At 46.9% G+C, this 19200-nt stretch overlaps 1 protein-coding gene across 1 annotated transcript in view; it reads right to left on the bottom strand.

The window, feature by feature from the left end:
* The window catches only part of PPM1D (protein phosphatase, Mg2+/Mn2+ dependent 1D), a 75633-nt gene extending 73412 nt beyond the window's left edge, over positions 1-2221 (bottom strand). Inside the window, exon 1 of the mRNA XM_008271185.4 lies at positions 1529-2221. Coding sequence (XP_008269407.4) covers positions 1529-1985 — 457 coding nt within the window. The 5' untranslated portion in view covers positions 1986-2221. The remainder of the gene's footprint in view (positions 1-1528) is intronic.
* Positions 2222-19200: the final 16979 nt, after the last annotated feature.

Below are 19200 nucleotides of genomic sequence, written 5' to 3' on the forward strand. Positions count from 1 at the left end.
TGCAAAATAAACAAGACTCTGGATTTGTTCTTTGTGTCTAATCTTCCTCTATCTTGTTTCCTTGCTCTCCACTTCTAATTCCTCTGCATTCAATGATACAACATATTTCTAGAAAACACTACAGTGCCTTCAGCTCTACCCTGCCTACACAAAAATAAATAAATAAATAAATAAAAATAAACGGGGAAAAGAGGCCCCTGGGATTGGACGGGAAACGCCTCCAGTAGGCCTAGTGGTTCATCTCTAAGTCAATCAAATAATTCTTGGCAAAAAGCCAAGCAAATGGAAAACAGACTTTGAAACCAGCTCGTCTGTAACTCTGACAATACCTTTATTAAAATGTTCTGTATTTGACAAATCCTTCACACTCTTTTCTCTGTCCTGGTGAGAGTAAAGCAACTCTGATGTGCTCCCATAAACAAGCGCTTTTTCCAAAAACAAAGAGTATCATCTTTTTTTTGCTAACAAAGATGCATGTTATTCATCCATAGCAAGACATAAACGACTATAATTCGGTATAATATATGTTGGATACAGCAATAGTAGTTGCCTTAGAAAACATTAAAACAAATCGAAACTATAATTGCAAACCACAGCTAAGCTGAATTTTTAGAAATTAAGATCTCTCATATCCACTTAGCATGCAGTACTCCTTACCTTTTGCCACTTTGACAGGTATTTACAATTTCTAAGTCCTTTTACCCACGTACGAACTGTTGAGTGACATCTGAAAGCAACTGGCTTTCTACGGAAAGGGTGGGGGGGGACCCCAGCGAAATTTAACACAGCACTAACTTGGGGCCAATTCAAGAGGGAAGTAATAGTAACTCGCTCCCCGCTTTTGTTTTTCTAAACAAGATGGCTTACGTGCGGTCCTAACACACCTGATGATCCCGTGGAAGACTAGGTTGCTGGATGATGACATTCCAGCCCTTCTAAATGAGCTGCCACTTCACTCCAGCAGCCAGCCAGCCAGCCGGGATCCACTTGGAGAACTGCCACCAACCGGTAGAAGGCAACCGAGCGGGGATGAGGGACAAGTCCCTCAGAAGCAAAATCGTGACAGATCCGAAGGAAACGCTCCGATTTCTGCCCTCTCCCGCTGCCTTCGGAGGCCTGGCTCCGGCAGCAACGTGTCTTCAAAATTTATCTCCTGGCCCAAAGCCGGCGCCAGGTTTCAAACACTTTGTCGCCGAGCGCCACCAAAGTAACGACGCCAAGGGCGAGCGAGGATCGCTTCCCCCCCAGAACGTTGGGGGGGTGGGGGGTGGGAAGCGAGCGAGGGGGCGGCTGAGCGAAGGCGGGACCCCATCCTGCGCGAGGCCACTTTGTCTGCCCGGACCTCTCCCGTGGGAAGCGCGCTCAGAGCCCCCAGAAGTCTCTGTCGCTGCTCTCAGCTTACACTTCGGCCGCGCTCTCCAAGCCGGCGACTTGCGCGGGGCCGGTGCTGCTGTAAAATCCCTCCCACAACTGGCTGGGGGAGTTGGGGGGTGGGGGGAACCGGCGCCCAGCAAGCCGGGGAACTTACCCAGTTTCTTCCACATGGCCAGGTGACATGCCAGGAAGCCTTTGCGGATGGCAGCGCACACCTTCGCCGGCTCGGACGAGGTGAAGCCCTTCTGCTTCTTGATGAAACCCCACAAGTGCTCCCGGGCGAACTGTGCCGCTTCCCGCCCGCCGTGCCCGTCGCACACCGCGAAAAAGGCCACCGAGGAGCGGCGGCGGCAGCAGCGGCCGGGAGCCGGCGAGGCCCCGGCGTCCGCGGCAGCGTCGCGGGCTTCTCGGGCTGCCACCGCTGGGCCTTTCCCAGGAAGGGCGGGCGGTGACTGCCGCGGAGCCGCCGGCTGCGAGAGCGAGCGCCGCGGCGAGCGAGTCTCCTCAGCCGTCGGCTCGGGCTCCACCACGATCTGAGTAACGTCCTCCATGTACTTCCTCCCGCCCTGGTCCGAGAAGACGCTCACTCCCAGCGAGTACAGCCCCGCCATGGCCGGCTGGCTGGGATCCCGCCGGTCCCACGCAGCCCGCCGAATCCGGCGGCGGGAGGCACACTCGGCGCTCGCCGGCCAACTATTGTTTATCTTCGACGCCGCCGAGAGGGGGGAGGGGGCGGTCCCGGAGCCGGGGAGGGGGGGGCGCGATGTCGGGACTTGTCCGCGAGAGCTGGGCCGGAGCGCTGAGGCCAGAGGAGCCGAGCAGCTGCGCTTGCGCACTGCACGTCCCCCGCCGCCTGCGCGCGCCCACCGCACAAATCAGGCGTTCTCGCCGGCTGTCGTCACTCGGCTCTCGGCGCCCGACCAATCCGGAGTCGAGTGCGGCGCACCCGCCCTCCGCCCTCAGCCTCCGCCCTCAGCCTCCGCGGCTTGCAACGGATGCGCGCCCTCCGCCCGCCGCGGTCACTGCCGCCCTGTGCGATCTGGCGCGCTCGCCGCTGGCCGCGGGCTTTTGCTGCCTCGGTGTTTTCCGTCGTCGCTGCGTGCTTAACCCGGCGACTCGGTCTGCCGCCTTTTCGCCCGTTGCTCTGGGTCGTGATGCGGCCTGCTGCCCACTTGGCGTCCCGTGGCTTGCCTGTCCGGGACAGCGATGTATGCCCCAGCCTTTTGCGAATGTGGAAAATGCCAAGTGGGAGTGGGGGTGGGAGACTTGTACCTTCCACTCCTTGAAGTGAAATGGCGGGAAACCTCCCTTCGAAGGCTGTGAACATTTTGAGTGGGACGCATCCGGCTGCGGTTTGAGCGGGAAGGATGGGGGGACGGAGAGCAGACAAACTTAGGAAGTTTGCACCATCAGCTGCACAGTCTTGTTCCACGGAACTAGATATGTCAGAAACACAAAAAGACTCGATTTTTAACGAATTCCTAACAGTTCTCAGCTTTTGTTAAACGCACTGCTTTTGCTGATTGGCCCTGGATGCACCCTTTGGTTCTTGCGGTGTCACTCAAAGCTATCGCTTGAAAATAGCTTATAGAAAGAAACTGGTGTTACCGCCCCCTCGCTTCACCCAGCGGGTCACTAAGGGCTTAAAACAAGGGGAAAAAAATGAGTGAAATTTTGGTAGCTGTACACCAGCAACCTCCACACCACAGTATCTGCAAGAGCGAACAGTTAGTGAGGTTCTGTGCCAGGCTGTGCCGTTTAAACAGTTGACCCACCTTCATCCTTAGAGATTATCAAGAGATTAATCCCATTATGCTTTATAAACCTTTTCACCTCAGTCACAACAGCCTCTGGGTCATCCATCGTTACTTTTTTTTTTTTTTTTTTTTTTTTACAGAGTGGACAGTGAGAGAGAGAGAAAGAAAGGTCTTCCTTTTCCGTTGGTTCACCCTCCAATGGCCACTGCACGGCGCTGATCCGAAGCCAAGAGCCAGGTGCTTCTCCTGGTCTCCCATGCAGGTGCAGAGCCCAAGCACTTGGGCCATCCTCCACTGCACTCCCTGGCCAAAGCAGAGAGCTGGCCTGGAAGAGGGGCAATGGGGACAGAATCCGGCGCCCCGACCGGACTAGAACCCGGTGTGCCAGCGCCGCAGGCGGAGGATTAACCTAGTGTCTCCATTCTATGGTTCCATATCCGCTCCTCAACAGCTTTAAATTTCAACAACTGTTATCAGCCATTTCCCTTTCATTCTTTCTATCTTAATGTTTCCATCAACTTTCTTTTCCAACTAAAACCTGGTTTATCACCTGAAAAATAAAAAGCCAATCTACATTGAAACTTTTCAAGTACAGGAGATTATTTTTCCTCTCACGGTGGTGCTTACCTTACAGTCTGCTCTTTATGTTGCCTGCAAATGAATTGTCCTCTTTCCTCCAAAAACCCAAGTTCTAGGGTGTGCATTTGGTACAGTGGTTAAGATTCCTCTTGGGACCTGCGCTGTGGTATAGGGGGTAAAGACTCCACCTGCGGCTCCAGCATCCCATTTCAGTGTTGATTCAAATCCTGGCTGCTCCACTTCTGATCCAGCTCCTTGCTAATGTGCCTGGGAAACCAGCAGAAGATGGGACCCCACCCACATAGGAGACCTAGAAGAAGCTCCTGGTTCCTGGGCCCAGCTCTGGCTGTTGAAAACATTTGGGGAGTAAACCACCAGATGGAGGATCTCTCTTTCTCTGTAATTCTGCTTTTGAAATAAATAAAGTCGATCTATTAAAATAAAAAAAAAATGCCTCATGAGGTTCCCACATCCTATATCAGTATGCCTGGATTCAGGTCCTGGTTCCACAACTGATTCCAGCTTCCCACTTGCGCATATCCTTGAATGCAGCAGGTGATGGCTCAAGTGCATGGGTCCTGTCACCCATGTGGGAGATCCAGATTGAGTTCCTATCTCCTGGCTTCAGGCTGACCTGACTACCACACCTGCCTTGCTAGAGGGGAACACAGCCAGTTCCCACACTGACCATCTTAGTGTCAGCCCACACCAGATTCTGGGCCACAGAGATGTACAACCCTGCCTCTCTCCAACACCCTCCACAGTTCCAGAGGTATACCCCATACCTCCCGCCTGCATGGGCAGGGGTCAGTCGAGCCCTGGCTAGAGTGACTTAGTAGAGCTCAGTTTCTGGTTCCTCCACTGGAGCCTTGCAGTGCAGCACCTTGCTCTTGTGACTGGCAGCATGGAAGCTGCTGGAGGAGATGAGGGGCAGGCAGTGGCCCATCCTCTCCCAGAAAGGCACCTCACAGACTGAGTGATGCTGGAGGTCTGGCAACTCTATGCAGGTCGGACTGCAGCTCAATGAAGTTCATGCATCCAGGTGTCCATGGGTTGGCCCAACAGATGACACAGTCACAGCAATGGGGCATCTGGAGAATGAGTCAGTGAGTAGGAGATCTTTCTTCCCTCTCCCTCTCTCTCTACCTGTCAAACAAATTAACAACTAAACAATAATAAGAAAACTCAAGTTTTGTTTTTTGTTTTTTGTTTTTTTTTTTTAATGTAAGAGTTCCAGAGAGAGAAGGGAGATGGAGAGATCTTCCATCTGCTGGTTTACTCCCCGAATGGCTTGCAATGACCAGGGATAGGCCAAGCCAAAGCCAGGAGCTAGGAGCATCCTCCAGATCTCCCACGTGGGTGCCATCCTCTCCTGCTTTCTCAGGCACATTAGCTGGGACCCGAACCAGTACCAACCATGGCTTAACCCGCTGCGCCACAGCACAGGCCCCAAAACCAACTTCTTTCTAAGTTAAAGGGAATCACTGCTACTCTAAGATGCGTTCACCTACTGATCCCTGGCAACTTTCCTCATTTATTTTTGACCACTTTTTTTTTTTTTTTTTTTTTTGGTAAGGCTTACTTATGTATTTGAAAGGCAGAGTGAGAGAGAGAGAGAGAGAGAGATCTTTCATCTGCTGGTTCACTCTCAAAATGGCTAAAATGGTCAGGGCTCTGGGCCAGGCCAATCCAGAACACCATAACTATGTTCAGGTCTCCCTCGTGTATGGCAGAGGTCTAAGTACCTGGGCCAACTTCTGCTTTCTCAGGCACATTATCAGGGAGCTTGATTGGAAGTGGAGCAGCTGGGACTTAAACTAGCACTCACGTGGGGTTCCAGTATCACAGGCTGTGGCTTAACCCACTACACCACAATGCCAGCCCCCCTGTCTTTTATTCTTGTCATTTCTCAGCCTCTCTGTCTTTTAAAATGTTAGCCACATTTTCCATACAACACGTTGGCTTCACAGTTTCTTAACCTCCTCTTTGCAATAAAGAGGCCTTACTGCTATCAAAGATTGGTTTTCTAAATCATTTCTCCCCTCTCAAAGTCCTTGTTCCAACTATCACCTTTTCTGGTTCCTTTCTTATCAATTTCTCCTTTTCTGCTGGTTTCTCCATTTGCTCTGGTTTCTATCTTAAACCAAAAACTTATATTACTCCATGATTCCTTATATTACCCCTTTCTCTACTTCCCTTCACAGAAAAAAATCTTCGAAAGATTCTACCTAGATGCTCTTTCCAGCTTCTGCCTCAGAGTTTCTCCTAAACCAGTTCCAATCAGGCAAGCATCCCCATCATGCCAGTAAGACTGTTTTGATGACTTAACCAGACATCTCTGTTTCCAAAGCTAGTGATTTCTGTTCCAGCTGAAGTAGCCAGTGCAACCAATACTTCCTACTTGACACTGAGGAGCAAGTTAAGCCCATTTCCTTCTTGAGACTTTTTTCTCTTGGTTTCTCAGAGACTACACTGATCTCCTTCCTACCTCATTGTCTACCCACCCATTTTCCTTTGCCAGTTTCTCCCAAGCAAGAACTCAGATCGTAGGGAGAGCATCCAGAACATTGGCCAGACTCCTTTCTCTACTCACTCTCTCTGGTAACACCATCTAGGACCATGGTTCCAAAAACAATCTTCTGATGATTCCCAAATTTATGCCTCCAGTCCTGGACTGTATCACGAGTCCCAGTGCCTACAAACAACTGTGTATTTGGCAGTTACACGCAGATGTCTAGTAGGCATTTCATCCCAACATAGCCAAAAGAAATTTAATGTTTTCTCTTACCCACATTAGTAAGTGCCATAACCACCCACCAGCCTATTGCAGCCAAAAAGCACAGGAGTTCACCTTTCTTCTTCTCCCTCCTCCACTGTCATCCTCTCACCACATCTATTTATATCCTTCTGATTAGTCAGCACATCCTTTTGACTCCATCTTTAAATTTAGTTCTGAACCACCACTTCTCACTTCCTCTTCCATTAAAAGCAGTCCAAAGCCCTTACTACCTGTTCCTTGGACTTCTATCCTCGCCTCCTCACAAGTCCTCTTTCCCTCCTGGCCTTCTGCAATTCTTTTCTCACCCACTATGGCAATTATTTAAAAAATTGTAAGTCAGGCCGGCGCCGCGGCTCACTAGGCTAATCCTCCGCCTAGCGGCGCTGGCACACCGGGTTCTAGTCCCGGTCGGGGCGCCGGATTCTGTCCTGGTTGTCCCTCTTCCAGTCCAGCTCTCTGCTGTGGCCAGGGAGTGCAGTGGAGGATGGCCCAGGTGCTTGGGCCCTGCACCCCATGGGAGACCAGGAAAAGCACCTGGCTCCTGGCTCCTGCCATCGTATCAGCGTGGTGCGCCGGCCGCAGTGCGCCGGCCACGGCAGCCATTGGAGGGTGAACCAATGGCAAAGGAAGACCTTTCTCTCTGTCTCTCTCTCTCACTGTCCACTCTGCCTGTAAAAAAAAAAAAAAAAAAAAAAAAAATTGTAAGTCAGGTCGAGTCATTTTCTCATTCAGTATACTGTGTCTTCCCGTCACATTTAAAATAGAATACAACTCCTCAAAGAGGCCTGCATTGTCTGTTTGGTCCCTAAACACTTCTGTAACATCATTCCCTAACTCTTCCCCACTACCCTCTAGCCTCACTAACCTTTCTTTCTGTTTCTTGAACATACCAAAGCCTTAGGGGTTTCTGCATTAGCTGTTCTCTCTCTCTTTGGAATGTGCTTCTCCCACCCCCAGCAGCTTTACAAGGCTGGATTCTTCTTGCTATTCAGATCTGTTCAGATATAAAGAGGCTTTCCCAATCGTCCAGTCTAAAGTAACTACCCAGTATCTTTCTATCACATGACTCCTTTTAAATTATCTACAAAGGACGTATGTACCCCTGTCTCATCTTTTTTAAATTTATTGTTTCTCTTCCCCAATGGGAATATAGGCTCCATGAGAACAGGGAACTTGTTTTGTTCATTACTTTATATTCTGAGCCCTGAACAAAGCAATAAGTGAATTTAGAAGTTATTAAGAAATATGGGGGACCAGCATTGTAGTGCAGCTAGTTAAGCTGCTACCTGATACACCATCATTCCATGTGAGTGCCAGTCTGAGTCCGGCTGTACCGGCGCCCATATCAGTGGCTGAACCCGCTATGCCACAGCACCAGCTCTTCAAATGAAACTTAAAACACCAATACCCTTTGACCCAGAAGTTCTACTGCTAGGAATTTACCAAGTAGTAGGCATCTTTGCAAAAAGCTTTTAGAGCTACATTGTTTAAAATAGATTAATATTTTTATTATTTATTTATTTATTTATTTTTTGACAGGCAGAGTGGACAGTGAGAGAGAGAGAGACAGAGAGAAAGGTCTTCCTTTGCCGTTGGTTCATCCTCCAATGGCCACTGCGGCCGGCGCACTGCGCCGATCCAATGGCAGGAGCCAGGTACTTATCCTGGTCTCCCATGGGGTGCAGGGCCCAAGCACTTGGGCCATCCTCCACTGCACTCCCTGGCCACAACAGAGAGCTGGCCTGGAAGATGGGCAACCGGGACAGAATCCGGCGCCCCGACTGGGACTAGAACCCAGTGTGCCGGCGCGCCGCAAGGCGGAGGATTAGCCTACTGAGCTGCGGCGCCGGCCTATTTTTATTATTTTTAAAATGTTTATTAATTTTATTTCTTTGAAAGTACAATAGAGACAGAGACTGAGAGAGAGAGAGCTATCTTCCATCAACTGCTTTATTCCCCCAAATGCCCACAACAGCCAGAGCTGGATCAGGCTGACATCAGGTGCCAGGAACTCTATCTGGGTCTTCCATGTGGGTGGCAGGGACTCAAGTACTTAAACCATCACTTTCTGCCTTCTAGGATGCATTAGCAGGAAGCTGTATTTGGAAACAGAGTAGCTGAGATTCAAACCAGGAGCTGTGGTATGGGGTCCCAGGTTTAACCTGCTGTGCCCCAAAGCCCATGCCAATAAATGGTTTTTTTAATAGATGAAAATATAGGATAAAGTATACTATACATCCTCTTCAACTTTCCTTTGTTATATTTCCAGTGACTTTATGCTTTAAATGTCTTTCTCACTTCTGAGGTCAGTTAAATATCCAAATTTCATGGTTTCTTCTAGTATTTTTTAAAAAAGATTTATTATTTATTTGAAAGTCAGAGCTACAGAGAGAGAGGGAGAGACAGAAAGATCTTCCACCTGCTGGTTCACTCCCCAGATGGCCACAATGGCTAGCATTGGCCCCAGTTTAAGCCAGGAACCAGGAGCTGCCTCCAGGCCTCCCACATGTGTGCATGGGCCCAAACACATGGGCCATCTTCAGCTGCTTTTCCCCAGGCCATTATCAGGGAGCTGAATCAAAAGTAGAGCAGCTGGGACTCAAATCCGTGCTCATGTGGGGTGGCGGTATCAGAGGCGACAGCTTTACCTGCTATGCCATGATGCCAGTCCCAGGTTCTTCTTGCATTTTGATGGTTAAAGTGTGTTTTTACATTCCAGATTATCTGAAATTTGTGGCAGGCATTTGTTCTAGTGGTTAAAATGCTCGTAGAAATTCCCATATTCTATGTCCAAGTGCCTGAGTTTGATTCCCAGCTCAGACCCTGGGAGGCAGAGGTGAATCAAGTAATTGGCTTCCTGCCACCAACATTGGAGACCTGGACTGAGTTCTTAGCTTCCAGCTTTGGCTCAGCCCAGACTCAGCTGTCATAGGTTTTTGGGGAGTGAATCAGCCAATGGGAGTTTTCTAAAAGGTTTTAAATATTATCTATAATTATCTTGGTATGAAGGGTACTTGAATTCTCTCAAATAGGTATGTTTCCCAGTATGTTTTATAAAATGATCCACTTTTAGCCATTAGTTTGTGATACTCCCTTTAATGGAAAGTCAGTTTTTACATATCCTTGGCTCTATTTCAGGGTTAACTATTGTCATCCATTGCTTTGTTGATTTGGGAGTCATATCTTGCCTTTAATTATCTTTAATTATGTCTTAAATTATTAGAGCTCAAAATCTTCAAACATATACTCTCAGACTGCATTTTTTAAACAAAATAAACATCAAGTTAATTTGCTATTACTCCTCTCCATAGCTAGAAAATATCAGTGACATAGATAATAAGTGGTAGTCCATTGTTCATTTAATAGAGTCACTTGTGTATTTACAACTACGAGATAATGCATCTCAGGAGATTAAATTCTGTAAACCTGCCTTGCCTCTGACCCTGTTGTTTTTGCAACTCAGTATTTAACAAAATAATCAGTCTAATCTGACTAACACTGTCACACTCATTGTGTATGCGTGTAAACTGGTGGGAGACACAAAATAAGAGTGCTGCCGAATCCCAAAGGTGTCAAATTAGCCATGGAAATTCAATCTGTCATGTTTTCTAAAGATTATGGAGTTTTGAGTCATTAATGTGGAAAGAACAACCATACGTTTCCGATAGCAGTAATCTTTTTTTTTTCTAAAAAGATGTGGCCTGCTTTTGAATTTATTGCTTTTCTTTGTGAAGAGTTCTCCTTTCCTCATTTCCCAAAATGTTGAATGAAAAATATTTGTTTAAAAAATTTGGAAAAAGCTTTCTTTTCTTAGACTAATTGCTGTATGGATTAGGGGTTTTTTATCTTTTTTATTTTTTAAAGAATCCTTTTATTTATTTGAAAGGCAGAGTTACAGAGAGAGAGAGAGGGAGAAACAGAGAGATCTTCCATCTGCTGGTTCACTCCTCAAATGGCTACAATGGCCAAGGCTGGGCCAGGCCAAAGTCAAGAGCTTCATCCTGATCTCCCACATGGGTGTAGGGGCCGAAGCACTTGGGCCATCCTCTACTGCTTTCCCAAGTGCATTATCAGGGAGTTGTATTAGAAGGAAAATACCTGGGGCTGGAACAGGTACCCATATGGGATGTCCAATACTACTGTGCCACAATGTTGGTTCCTGTGTGGGTTAGTTATACTCAGCAGTACTATGCTTCTTTTGGAGGAAGTTTTAAGCCCCCAAATAGTGTTTTCAGACAAAATAAGTTCTGAGACAAAATCAGGAGACCACCTTTAAGATAGAAACTAGTAAAGTGTGGCCGGCGCCGCGGCTCACTAGGCTAATCCTCCGCCTTACGGCGCCGGCACACCGGGTTCTAGTCCCGGTCGGGGCGCCAGACTCTGTCCCGGTTGCCCCTCTTCCAGGCCAGCTCTCTGCTGTGGCCAGGGAGTGCAGTGGAGGATGGCCCAGGTGCTTGGGCCCTGCACCCCATGGGAGACCAGGAAAAGCACCTGGCTCCTGGCTCCTGCCATCGGATCAGCGCGGTGCGCCGGCCGCAGCGCGCCGGCAGCGGCGGCCATTGGAGGGTGAACCAACGGCAAAGGAAGACCTTTCTCTCTGTCTCTCTCTCTCACTGTCCACTCTGCCTGTAAAAAAAAAAAAAAAAAGAAAAAAAAAAAAGAAACTAGTAAAGTGTAAACATTGCACTCGTTTTTAGATACTAACAAGGTAATTTTAGCCTCTGATGTAAAGACAGAATATTTTAGAACTCAGTGCCTTCTCTGTGCTGCATTGTAAGGCACAGCATTTTTTAAATTTTGTCACTCCCCCTCTTCGTGGAGGAACGACACAGGACCCTGCGCTGTTCTTTCGTCTGCTCGGCCCTTCCCGGGTTTGCTGCTGGTTCTTCCCGGGTTGGCTACCGACCCTTCCACCTCCGTGGAAGGGCGGTTCCCCCTAGCCACTTTCCCCACTTCCGCAGGGGAGCGGCACACCACCGGCCGGCTCTCTCGGGGGCTGCACAGGTGTTCCCCTTAGATGTTCCCCTTAGATGTTCCTGGTGCATGCCGTCTCTCTCCTCCTTTATAGTCCTCCTCTGCCAATCCCAACTCGGTTGCCCACACGCCGAGTACGCTGCTCTCCTCCAATCAGGAGCAAGTCCTACAGTTTATTGGCTGAACTGGAGGCAGCTGTGTAGAAGCTGTTTTCTCCTCTCCCAGCGCCATATTGTGGGAGAGCAGATGCATAGAATAAGTCTTAATTCCAGTAACTTAGTCTAGTCCGGGTTGCTCCCCACAAATTTTTTTTATTTTTGTAAATTAGACAAAAAGAGAGATACAGACTGGCAGACAGAGAGAGTTCCCATTTGCTGGTTTACTTCACAAATGCCAACAGAGCAGACCTGGATTGGCTTCTTGGCTTTTGATTTCGACCTCAGCCCAGTCCTGGCCATTTTTTTTTTTTTTTTTTTTTTTTGACAGGCAGAGTGGACAGTGAGAGAGAGAGACAGAGAGAAAGGTCTTCCTTTGCCGTTGGTTCACCCTCCAATGGCCGCCGCGGCCGGCGCGCTGCGGCCGGCGCACCGCGCTGATCCGATGGCAGGAGCCAGGTGCTTCTCCTGGTCTCCCATGGGGTGCAGGGCCCAAGCACCTGGGCCATCCTCCACTGCACTCCCGGGCCACAGCAGAGGGCTGGCCTGGAAGAGGGGCAACCGGGACAGAATCCGGCGCCCCGACCGGGACTAGAACCCGGTGTGCCGGCGCCGCAAGGCGGAGGATTAGCCTAGTGAGCCGCGGCGCCGGCCAGTCCTGGCCATTTTCATGGCAATGCTGCTTCCCTCCTTAAATCTACATTGGCGGGAAGCGTGCATCAGGAGCCAGAGGTATGCCTCGAACCCACATACTCCATTGCCAGGCTAAATGCCCACGCCTCTGTTTTGTTCACATTTTCTGTCTCTATCTGCTCTGTGGAACTGAGTGAACTTGGAAGGGACTTCAGACCCAACTTAAAGATGAGCTATTAAATAATCTGTCTAAAGAGCAGAAGCTTGTATTTTTGGGTTCTTTTGTTTTGTTTTGTTTTCAGGATTCAAGACAGAGAAAGAGGGAGACAGAGAGAATTCCCATTTGCTGGCTCACTTCTCAAATACCCACAACAGCTAAGACTGAGCCAGGCCAAAGCCTGGAGCTGGAAAATCAATCCAGGCCTCCCACATGATTGACAGGGACACAACTGGTTTAGCCATCACATGTTGCCTCCCAGGAGCTACATTAGAAAGAAGCTGTAATTGGGATCTGGAGCCAGGCCTCAAACCCTAGCACTCCAATGTGAAATGCAGGATCATAACTAGTGAGGCCAAACAACCCACCAGCAAGCTTGTTTCTTATTATCATCATCTTTATTATTATTTTAATATTTATTTATTTGAAAGAGTTTGAGAGAAAGAAAGGGAGAGACAGAGAGTTTTCCATCCACTGGTTCACTCCATGGATGGCTGCAATGGCCAGGGCTGTGCCAGGCCAAAGCAGGAGCCAGGAGCTCCTTCCAAGTCTCCCACATGGGTGGCAGAGGCCCAGACACTTGGGCCATATTCCGCTGCTTTCCCAGGCCATTAGCAGGGAGCTGGATCAGAAGTGGAGCGACTGGGACCTTAAACCATTGCCCACATGGGATGCTGGTGTCACAGGCAACAGCTTTACCCACTATGCCACAATGCCGGCTTCTATTTTTATTTTTTAATATTTATTTATTGATTTGAAAGTTACAGAAAGAGGGAGGAAGGGGGACACAGGAAGAAAGATGGAAGCTGTATTTTAAAATGAATATTTGGGGAGCCAGTGCTGTGGTATAGCTGGTAAAGCCACTGCCTGCAGTGCCAACATCCCATATGAGTGCCAGTTCAAATCCCAGCTGCTCCACTTCCGATGCAGCTCTCTGCCATAGCCTGGGAAAGCAGTAAAAGATGGCCTAAATGCTTGGGCCCCTATACCTGAGTAGGAGATCTGGGATAAATCTCCAGGCTCCTGGCTTTGGATCAGCCCAGCTCAGGCCAATGTGGCCATTTGGGGAGTGAACCAGTAGATGGAAGATCTCTTTCTCTCTCTCTCTCTCTGCCCCTGCCTCTCTGTAACTCTGTTTTTCAAATAAATAAATAAATCCTTAAAAAATTATTCCTTTATCGAATTTTTCACAAGTATTCTTATTTTGTTTTCATAGGGAGAAATTATTTTCCTCCACTGGCGTTTTGTTGTGTTATGCAACACTTAATTAGATATGTAGTTAAAACAAGAACAACTGGAACAAACAGGTTTGTGAACAAGCATTAACTCAATAGGTAGGAGTAATAGTGCAGATGGAGAGAGAGTTGAAGTCTGTCAACAGGGGTTCAGCATGCTCTGAGTTTCAGTATTGTTTTTATTCTTAACTTTTATTTGAGATACAGAAGGAGATAGATGCAGAGAGAGACACGAGACAGAGAGAGTATGAATGCTCTCATCTATTGGTTCATTCCCCACATGCTCACAAAGGTTGTGACTGGACAGAAGCTGAAGCATAGAGCCCAGAACTCAATTTGAGTCTCCCACATGAGTATCAGGAAGTTAATCACTTGAGCCATCACCACTGCCTCTCAGGGTTTGTGTTAGCGAAAATTGGAGTCAGGGGACTAGCTCTTTGGCATAGTGGGTAAAGCCGCCGCCTGCAGTGCCAGCATCCCATAAAGGTGCTGTTTCAGTCCTGGCTTAACCACGAGGCCAGATGCCTGCCCTCCAGTATCTGTATTAGAGACAACAGAGAATTGACTAATTGGTTGTATCATTTAAGTAGTAATTGGTGGAGAGAGCTTCCATTGTGTAATTACTCAGGGATGGGCTTTAGTGGAGAAAAAAAAAAGATGTAGAAGCACTCATAGACAGTGACTGAGACTATCTTTGTGATGTGAACAATATAACGTTCTTTGCCTATTTAAAAACTATTAACTAAAAACCACCTAACGTATGTTCTGGATTTCCAGTACACATTTTGTTTATCCTGTCCAGCACTCATGCACCACCTCTCTGTGTAAAATGATAGGATGGTTTTCTTCCAGATAATCCTTCTTTCCCCACTCACAAGCCTTGTGATTGAGTAGAATTAATGCCAGCCCTAGTTCTGGGAGAGGGCTCAGACTGGGTAAGCCAGTTGACATATTCCATCTTCATGGCCTTTGTGATGGGTTCATCAATGAACCAATTACCTAATCGAAGCAACGGGATGTGAAGACGTGGCTGCGGCTTACTAGAGAGAAAAGTTTCTCAATAATGGAGCTCCTAGAAGACACAGTAACTCTCAAGACTTGTTGTTCAGTGGGCGTGAAGTTGGGACTCTGCTGACAGAGAGGGAACCAGCCTGAAAATGAAGCTGGTATACAGAGGAGCACAATCTGGGAACCAGGTCCTGGTGGCATTGTTGGAACTTTTAATAAAGTCATCACCATCCCTGAACTTTCCAACACTCTTAACCAATAGTCACTTTCCTTTTCTAACAAAACCAGCTTGCTTTGGATTTTTCTTCACTTGCAACATAAAGAATCTTTAACAACCCAGATAGAAATCTGTTCCTCATCACTAAGCAACTGGGGCTGGTTTATGACTAATCTGGTAGATCTTGTTTGTTTGCACTCTGAACTATGCTGTGTTCCATGTTGCTTTCATCCCAGGTGGTCTATGCTGTGATTTATGCTTCTTTGTGTTATTTTTCTTGAAATAGCCTAGTGTTTAGTTAGGTATTAATTTAGAGTACAGGGTTTTTTAAATTAATTAATTAATTAATTTGAAAGGTAGAGCTATGGCGGTGGGGGTGGGGGAGATCTTATATCTGCTGGTTCATTCCCCTTTAAATGGCTGCAATAGCCAGGTCTAGGCCAGGCCAAAGCCAGGAGTCAGGATTTCCATCCTGGTGTCCCACACAGACTGCACAGACCCAAGTATATGGGCCATCTTCCACTGCTTTTCCAGGTGCATTAGCAGGAAGCTGGATCAGAAATGGAGTAGTCAGAACTCAGACCAATATTCTGATATATAATACTGGCATTGCAAATGATAGCTTAACCCAAGGTAACACAGAGTGTAATTTTTACATTTTGAGACTTTATTAATTGATTTCTGTGTAGCAGAAAATTATTTTTGTATGTTTACTGGTTTTTCACAAACAGAAATTTGTTACTTCATGCCCCTTCCCTCACTTAAGGACAATTGAGTTTATGCCTCAGGAAAATGATGTTACAGGAAACAAGACTTAAATATTCAGCTTTTCTGGTTCAAAAACCTGTCTGGTATGTGAAAAAATGCAATTCATCACAGCCAGTTTTTTGTGCAATGTAGGTGACGAAAACTTTACAAACTCACAAGAAGATATATGTAAGAATGTTCATTGCATTGAATGAAATACCAAAAACTGGAAACATAGAATAGTGAAATATAAAATATGGCATGTTCATATGACCGTAATAATGGAAGAATTTTTAAGATTTTATTTTATTTGAAAGGCAGCGTTACAGAAAGAGAGAAAAAGAGACAGAGAAACAGATCTTCCATCTGCTGGTTCACTCCCCAAATGGCCTATATGGCCAGAGCTGGGCTGGTCTGAAGCTAGAAGCCAGAAGCTTCATCTGGGTCTCCCACATGGGTCTGGGGGCCCAAGCACTTGGGCCATCTTCCACTACTCTTCCCAGTTGTATTAGCAGGGAGCTGAATAGTGAGTGGGGTAGCTGGAACTACCAGTGCCCATGTGAGATTCCAGCACCACAGGTGGTGGCTTTATCTGCTATGCCACAGCGCCAGCCCCAGGAATGTTCTTTTAGGAACAGTGTGTCTGGCATTGATTGATTTACCCATCAGTCATTCCTGGCTCCTTTCTTCATTTGCTGCCTTCTCTACAGAAGCTAAAAAGCCTAACTGTCTTCCTTCTTAAACCCCAATGCACAGAAGCCTTGGGGAAAATCAGTGAGATACTAATGAAAGTTTGTTGGAGGATTTTTTAGACAAATGCAGCTGGCACTGCCTTTTCCTCCAGCTTACAACTCTGAAGGAACTGCCAGGGGAAGTACAGAGATTCTGGCCCTGACGTTACTGAGCAACAGAAGAAATGCCAGCAGCGATTTATCTACAGACTACTTATTTTATGAAAAAAAAAAAAATCCCTATTTGTGTAAGTCATTCTCAGCCAGAAGCATTCCTAACTGGTACACTGGGTTAACATGGAAACGTCTCAAGCATAATGTTAAAAAATGCTAAAGGAACAATGTTAAAGTAGAGCATAAATTAATTTAGTAAAACATATGGTTTCTGGAGCCGGCGCTGTGGCATAGTGGGTAAAGCTGCCGCCTGCAGTGCTGGCATCCCCATATGGGCGCCGGTTCAAGTCCCAGCTGCTCCACTTCCTACCCAGCTCTCTGCTATGGCCTGGGAAACAGTGGAAGATGGCCCAGGTCCTTGGGCCCCTGCACCCACATGGGAGACCTGGAAGAAACTCCTGGCTCCTGGCTTCGGATCAGCACAGCTCCAGCCGTGGTAGCCAACTGGGGAGTGAACCAGCAGATGGAAGACCTCTCTCTCTCTCTCTGCCTCTCCTTCTCTCTCTGTGTAACTCTGATTTTCAAATAAATAAATAAATCTTTAAAAAAAAGAAGAAAACATGGTTTCTATAAATTTCATGCATGCTCAAAGCAATAATTTATATTTCTAAAATAATATAACTGATATAAGATATGCATAATATAAGGTAATTTAATGTGTGTAAAATCTGAAAACTGTACTGGAAAAATATAAAGAAATATAGTAGTTGTTTCTGTTGTGGAGACAGCATGGGTAATGGGACTTGAGCATGGAGCAAGGGGTGTCAAATTTAATTTTTTTGAAGATTTATTTATTTGAAAGGCAGAATTACAGAGAAAGAAGGAGAGACAGAGAGAGAGAGGTCTTCCATCCAGTTGTTCAGTGACATTAACATTTGCCCTTTTCACCACTCAAGTCAGATAAAGCTGCAGGCATGGGAGCTTCTGAATGGAATCAGCATGTGTGAATTATTTGAATTAACTGTTCATGAACTTGGTGAAATGGGGCATAAACTATAAGGTTAAAATAAGTTTATCCTTCTGGCAGAACAGAATCTGTGTACTCACTACATATGGCTGTCTCTGAATCTTTCAAGGGCATTTTTATAAAATATTAGGTAAAACTGTGTGATGTGCAGTATAGATTCTTTCTTTTCCTTCCTTCCTTTCTCCCTTTCCTTCTTTCTTTTTCTTTTATGCAGGGGGCTCTGACTTTTGAATTACCTTTAAAAGTTGTACTTTTTTTTTTTTTTGCTGTACCTTTCTTTTTTGATTTTAATGCAATTAGAATACAATTTATAAAATGATTTTGTGAATATCTAAAAACAGAAGGCTGGGCCACCGTTGTGACGCAGCAGGTTAAGCTACCGCCTGTGACACTGGCATTCCATATGAGCACTAGTTTGAGTCCCAGCTGCTCCACTTCTGATTCAGCTCTCTGCTAATGCACCTGGGAAAGAAGCAGATGTTGGCCAACTTGGGTCTCTGTCACTATTGTGGGAGACCCAGATGGAGTTTCAGGCTCCTAGCTTTGGCTTGGCCCAGTTCACTGGGGCCTTCTGGGGAATGAAACAGCAAATGGAAGATATTTATTTTCTTTTTTTTTAAATAATTTTTAAAGATTTTATTTATGTATTTGACAGGTAGAGATACAGACAGTGAGAGGGAGACACAGAGAGAAAGGTCTTCTACCCGCTGGTTCACCCCCCAAATGGCCGCCACGGCCGGAGCTGCGCCGATCCAAAGCCAGGAGCCAGATGCTTCTTCCTGGTCTCCTATGTGAGTGCAGGAGCCCAAGGACTTGGGCCATCTTCTACTGCTTTCCCAGACCATAGCAGAGAGCTGGATTGGAAGAGGAGCAGCCGGGACTAGAACCGGGGCCCATATGGGATGCCGGCGCCACAAGTGGAAGATTAACCTACTGCGTCTTGGCGCCGGCCCGAAGATATTTATTTTCTCTCTCTCTCTCTCACTCTCTGTCTCTGTAACTCTAAATTTTAAATAAATAAATAAATCTTTAAAAAAAAGTTGAAACAGAAGGCAAAGAAATTATCCATTGTGACAGGTGTGTGGCTAGTAGTTAAGATACCCATGTTCCCTATCAGAGTATCTATGTTTGATAGCTAACTCTGGCTCCTGACTCCATCTTCTTGCTAATGCAGACCCTAGGAGGCAGCAGTGATGGCTTAAGTAATTGGGTTCCTGCCACACATTTGGGAAATCTGGATTGAGTTCCCAGCCCCTCATTTCAGCCCTGGCTGGACACTAGCCATTGTGGGCATTTTAAAAGTAAACTAGTAGATGGCGGCTCACTCGTTCACTCTCTCCCTCTCCCTCTCCCTCTCCCTCTCCCTCTCCCTCTCCCTCTCCCTCTCCCTCTCCCTCTCCCTCTCCCTCTCCCTCTCCGCTTCCTCAATAAATCAATTTAAAAACACCTTTTTAAAAAAAAATTTATTTTATTTATTTGAAAGAGTTACAGAGAGAGGTAGAGACAGAGAGAGGTCTTCCATCTGCTGGTTCACTCTCCAGATAGCTGCAACGGCTGGAGCTGTGCCGATCCAAAGCCAGGAACCAGGAGGTTCTTCTGGGTCTCCCATGTGGCTGCAGGGGCTCAAGGACCTGGACCATCTTCTACTGCTAT

The sequence above is a fragment of the Oryctolagus cuniculus genome, chromosome 17, assembly GCF_964237555.1.
Source record: "Oryctolagus cuniculus chromosome 17, mOryCun1.1, whole genome shotgun sequence".
Taxonomy (NCBI): domain Eukaryota; kingdom Metazoa; phylum Chordata; class Mammalia; order Lagomorpha; family Leporidae; genus Oryctolagus; species Oryctolagus cuniculus.